The sequence below is a fragment of the Nicotiana sylvestris genome, chromosome 11, assembly GCF_000393655.2.
Source record: "Nicotiana sylvestris chromosome 11, ASM39365v2, whole genome shotgun sequence".
NCBI classification, from domain to species: domain Eukaryota; kingdom Viridiplantae; phylum Streptophyta; class Magnoliopsida; order Solanales; family Solanaceae; genus Nicotiana; species Nicotiana sylvestris.
In genome coordinates, this window is record NC_091067.1 from 110,384,798 (window position 1) to 110,390,775 (window position 5,978).

At 42.7% G+C, this 5,978-nt stretch overlaps 1 protein-coding gene across 1 annotated transcript; it reads left to right on the plus strand.

The window, feature by feature from the left end:
• Positions 1–1,778: 1,778 nt before the first annotated feature.
• Positions 1,779–5,161, plus strand: LOC138881479 (uncharacterized). The gene is made up of 5 exons (XM_070161708.1): positions 1,779–2,302; positions 3,021–3,237; positions 3,492–3,756; positions 4,171–4,438; positions 4,870–5,161. The coding sequence occupies exons 1-5, from the start codon at positions 1,779–1,781 to the stop codon at positions 5,159–5,161; spliced, it is 1,566 nt and encodes a 521-aa protein (XP_070017809.1).
• Positions 5,162–5,978: the final 817 nt, after the last annotated feature.

Sequence of the window (5,978 nt, forward strand, 5' to 3'; positions counted from 1 at the left end):
ATTCTTTTCACCCGGGCATATGGCGGCACTTCGAGATGAGATATTGGCTTTCAAGCAAGAGCCCACGGAACCTTTGCATAAGATTTGGGAGCGGTATAGAACGATGGTGAAGGAATGCCCCAATAATGATATGACCGACGCTATGATCCAAGAAACTTTCTACTGGGGCATCAATACAACAAATCGATGCATAGTGAACCAACTTGCCGGGGAAAACTTTATGAAGTTGTCATATGATGAGGCATGTGATGTACTTGATGAGATAACCGACACTTCTTCTGCATGGCAAAGTAGAGCCAATGTACCTTTAGGCGACCCTACGGTTATTCATTTGCACAAGGAATTACATGACCATGGGCAAGCTATAGCGGAGTTGACAACCACTATGAATCAATGGCTAAGGCACAATTACAACAAGTCCAAAATCCTCGCCAAGTGAATGGCATGGAGGGTGTAAATATGCTTGTCAACAAGAGAAGGCAAAGAAGGCAACAAAACCAAGGGAATTCTGAGCAATTTGATGATGCATGTGATGGTTTTCAAAATGATGGTTATGATGACCAAAGTGAAAAGATTCAATATATAAACAACTATCAAGGCCAATGGGGCAACTCTTCCAACCAACAACAGTGGAAACCTCAAGGCGATTGGGGCAATCAACAACAAAACAGTGGCAATTGGGGGAACAACAACCAAAACAACAACTGGGGCAATCAGAACAACAATCAAGGCAACCAAGGGAATTGGAATGGTAATAACAATAATTGGGATGGCAATAATAATCAAGGAGGATAGAACAATGGAAACCAAGGAAACCAGGGGCAAGGCTTTCAAAGGCCCCTAATGTACCAACAATCGAACAATCCACCACCATTTCCATCTCAAGGTCCTAGTTCTTCGGGTAATGATATGGGTAGAATTGAAATGATATTCGAGCAGATGATGAAGAGGAATGCGGATTCTGATGCACAGTTAGCTTCTCACAACACCTCTATCTGAAACTTGGAGGTGCAATTAGGCCAAATCTCTCAGTCATTGAATACTCGCCCGAAGGGTGCTCTACCAAGTGATACGATAATGAACCCAAAGGGTGTGAACAATCATGTTATGGCGGTCATAACAAGAAGTGGGAGAGGCGGTGATGTGAATGCCTCTAAGCAAAAGCAAGTCGTGGATAATGATGTTGAGTTGCAAGATGACGAAGTCCCTTTGGTAGTTGAAGATGTGGTTGATGAAAATGTGAACAATGAAGTGAGGATTGATATTCAAGAAGTCGAGGTGGAAACTCAAAATGATGTGAACCCATCTAGGGAACACATACTTGACATGCCGGAGCCGGTTGTGCCAAAAGCCAAGGCTCCTTTGCCAAGGCCACCTTCATATTATCCTCAAAGACTCGCGAAGCAGAAGAATGATAATCAGTTTAAAAAGTTCATTGACATGATGAAAAGCTTATCTATTAATGTGCCTTTGGTGGAGACACTTGAACAAATATCGGGTTATGCAAAATTCATGAAATACTTGGTTACAAAGAAGCGTTCTATGGATTGTGAAACTATAAATATGACTCACCAAGTTAGTGCTATAGTTCATTCAATGGCCCCGAAGCTTGAAGATCCCGGTGCTTTCACCATTCCTTGCATCATTGGGAGTGCGGATTTTACCAAGGCTCTATGTGACATGGGAGCTAGTTTCAATTTGATGCCCTACTCGGTTTTCAAATGGGAATCAGGAAACCTAGGCCAACCTCAATGAGAATTCAAATGGTGGATTGATCGATGAAGCGACCTTTGGGCATTATTGGTTACGTGCTTGTTCGAGTGGAAAAATTCATATTGCCGGCCGACTTTGTGATTCTGGATTGTGAGGTAGACTATGGGGTTCCTATTATCTTGGGAAGGCCTTTCCTTGCAACGGGGAAGGAATTGGTTGATGTTGAAACGGGTGAGTTCACTTTCCGAGTGGGAGATGAAAAAGTCATCTTTCATGTGTGCAAATCTATAAAGCAGCCCAACAGTACCGAGGTGTGCTCTTTTGTTGACCTCATCACATCAGTGATAATTGATGACACCAGTGCAATGATCAATGTGGAGGACACATTGGAAGCCGTATTGTTAAATCTTGATGTCGATGAGGATGCAGGCCGAGTGGAGTGCGTGAATGCTTTACATGGAATGGGCTCTTATTCTTATGAGCCTAGAAAATTGTCTTTGGATCTTGAAAACCGGAAAACTCCACCAACAAAACCATCAATTGAGGAGCCACAGGTGTTAGAGTTGAAACCACTTCCTCCACACCTCAGGTATGAATTCTTATGCTCAAAGTCTACTTTACTAGTTATTCTTTCTTCTTGCCTAACTAACATGCAGGTTGAGGCCACTTTGGTGGTGCTTCAAAAGCGGAAAAGGGCAATTGGATGGACTTTGGCTGACATTGGGGAATAAGCCCCGCATTCTGTATGCACAAAATTATTTTGGAGGATGATGCAAAGCCTTCCTTGGAGCATCAAAGAAGATTTAACGAGGCAATGCAAGAAGTGGTGAAGAAAGAAGTAATTAAGTGGTTGGATGCCGGTGTTGTGTACCCCATTTCTGATAGCTCATAGACTTCTCCGGTGCAATGTGTACCGATGAAGGGTGGTATGACTGTGGTGACCAATGAAAACAATAAACTTATTCCTACTCGGATAGTCACGGGTTGGAGGGTTTGTATGGACTACCGGAAGCTAAACAAGGTGACCCGAAAGACCATTTCCCATTGCCATTCCTTGACCAAATGCTTGATCATCTCGTGGGGCATGTTTTTTATTGATTTTTGGATGGGTACTCGGGGTATAATCAAATCGTAATTGCCCCGGAGGACCAAGAGAAGACCACATTTACTTGTCCGTATGGAACCTTCGCTTTCTCTCGGATGTCATTCGGATTGTGTAATGCGCCGGCGACATTCCAAATATGCATGATGACTATTTTCACCGACATAGTAGATGATATATTGGAGGTCTTCATGGATGATTTCAGTGTGGTTGGTGATTCCTTTGAAGAATGTTTGAGAAATTTGGATAGAGTATTGGCCCGATGTGAAGACACAAACCTCGTACTCAATTGGGAAAAATATCATTTCATAGTTGAAGAGGGTATAGTGTTGGGTCACAAAATTTCAAAGCGAGGGATTGAAGTTGACAGAGCCAAGATAGAGGTGATTTCAAGGCTTCCTCCCCCTACTTCTGTCAAAGGGGTGAGAAGTTTTCTTGGGTACGCGGTTTTTACCGAAGGTTTATAAAAGATTTTTCAAAAGTGGTAGACCCCTTGTGCAAGTTACTAGAAAAGGATGTAAATTTTGTGTTCGATGAGGGATGTATGCAAGCATTCGAGCTTCTCAAGCTTAAGTTGACCACCACTCCTATCATTACCGCACCAAATTGGAGCTTACCTTTCGAGCTCATGTGTTACGCAAGTGACGTTGCGGTTGTGGCTGTTTTGGGTTAAAAGGTTAACAAGATGTTCCATCCGGTGTACTACACAAGCAAGACCATGAATGAGGCTCAAAGGAACTACATTGTTACCGAAAAAGAGTTGTTGGCTATAGTATTTGCAATGGAAAAGTTTCGGCCGTATCTTACGGGGGACAAGGTCATAGTGCACATCAATCATGTCGCTCTTAGGTACTTGATGACAAAGAAAGAATCCAAGGCAAGATTGATGCGATGGGTGTTACTACTTCAAGAGTTTGACCTAGAAATTATGGACCAGAAAGGTAGTGAGAACCAAGTGGCGGACCACTTGTCCCGTTTGGAGGAGGAGGGGAGGCCTTGTGATGGACTTGAGATCAATGATTCATTTCTCGACGAACAACTCCTTGCGGTGTCAATGAATGATATGCCATGGTTTGCCGATGTTGCCAATTACCTTGTGGCCGAAATAATCCCGTATGAGCTCTATTCTAACCAAAGGAAGAAGCTCAAGCGGGATAGTTTGGACTTTTATTGGGATGAGACGTATTTGTTCAAGATTTTCACGGATGGTGTGATTCGTTGATGTGTCCCGGAGAAAGAACAATTGAGTATCTTAGAGGCTTGTCATTCCTCACCCTATGGTGGCCATCACGGTGGGGTGAGGACCGCCTCAAAAGTTCTTAGTTGCGGGTTCTATTGGCCAACCCTGTTCAAAGATGCTGGTGATTTTGTGAAGAGTTGTGATGAATGCCAAAGAATGGATGGAATTTCAAAAAGGGACGAGATGCCTCTCAATACCATTCTTGAAGTGGATATCTTTGACGTTTGGGGCACTGATTTCATGGGTCCATTTGTTAGATCTTGTGAGAATACTTACATTCTCGTGGCGCTTGACTATGTCTCAAAATGGGTTGAAGTCGTGGCTTTGCCTGACAACGAAGCTCGGAGTGTTGTTGCATTTCTTAAGAAGAGCATTTTCACAAGGTTTGGCACTCCCCGTGCGATTATTAGTGATGAGGGATCTCATTTTTGCAATAAACTTTCGACACGTTGCTTTCTAAGTACGGTGTCAATCACAAAGTTTCTACCCCCTATCACCCTCAAGCAAGTGGTCAAGTGGAAGTCTCCAACCGGGAAATCAAAAGCATATTGTCAAAGACGGTCAATACAAATAGGACTGATTGGTCGAAGAAGTTGGATGATTCTCTATGGGCTTATCGGACGGCTTACAAAACTCTGATTGGGATGTCTCCATATCGGTTGGTATTTGGGAAAGCATGCCATCTTCCGGTTGAGTTAAAGCACAAGGCCATGTGGGCTTTGAGGAAGTTGAATCTTGAATGAGATGTTGCAGCCAATCTTCGTGTAGAGCAGCTCAATAAACTCGATGAATTTAGATTCCATGCCTACTCCAGTTCGTCCTTGTATAAGGACAAAATGAAGTACCTTCATGACAAATATGCTCGTGGAAAGGAGTTCAAAATAGGTGGTTTGGTTCTCTTGTTCAACTCCCAGTTATGTCTGTTTCCGAGAAAGTTCAAATCCAAATGGAGTGGACCGTTTGAAGTTGTGTTTGTGACCCCTTTTGATGCTCTTGATTTGAAAAATAAAAATGGTGAAGTCTTCAGAGTTAACGGGCACCGAGTCAAGTATTATCTTGGGAAAATTGATGACAGCCACGTGGTGGCACTTCTTCACTTCAAATGATGTGATGGTAACCTACGTCATGTCGCGACGTTAAATCAAGAACTTCTTGGGAGGCAACCCATGTGTTTTCTTCTTGTTGTTTTCTTTGATTTTCTTTGTAGTATAGGATCGATTTTTGGGCTAACTAGTTGTGAGATGTTGTAGGGATTGTGTTGATGTAGTGCAAGACATAATGAAGAAATTGTTCAGTCTATGAAGTTTCCAGTGCGGCCGTACTACACTTTGTGCAGTCCGCACTGGTGAAGGCCAAAGTGATACCTCTCTGAAGTTGGCCACTGCGGCCGCACTAAACTTTGTGCGATCCGTAGTGGACCACTGCGGCCACGGTCTGCTTTGTGCAGACCGCAGTGGGATAATTGGCCAAGTTTGATCATAACAGCTCAGTGCGGACCGCGGTCCATTTTGTGTGGTCCACACTGGTAGGTGAGAATGAGCCCCAGGGTTTTTTCTATAAATAGACCCTAAGGTCCTCCTTTTACCCTTTTCGCAAAATTGAACCTCAGAGACTCTAAATACTGTTCCTCTTTTTGTTTGATCGTAATTGCTTGATTGGCATTGTTTAACTTCACTTCATCTCATAATCTAGTAACATTACACTCATTTCTTCTTTGTTTAATTTTGTAATTTTGTTTAATTTCCATTTTTCTTAACTTTTGTTCTTCTTCCTCCCGTAATTAGTTCGATTTCTAGGTTAGATTAGTTTAAATGTTGATTCCTGTGGACTTAGTAGTTTAATGGACTGGGTAATAGATTAGGGCCTCTAATTAGGTGGAAATTTGACCTTAAAAGTAAAATCTCAAGCCCTAACTTAGTGCCA

Coding starts and splice junctions, on each gene's coding strand:
- LOC138881479 (XM_070161708.1), top strand. CDS start 1,779: ATGAAGCGACCTTTGGGCATTATTGGTTACGTGCTTGTTCGAGTGGAA. Junction 2,303..3,020: donor CCACTTCCTCCACACCTCAG/GTATGAATTCTT, acceptor GGATGATTTCAG/TGTGGTTGGTGATTCCTTTG. Junction 3,757..4,170: donor AGAAATTATGGACCAGAAAG/GTAGTGAGAACC, acceptor CCCTGTTCAAAG/ATGCTGGTGATTTTGTGAAG.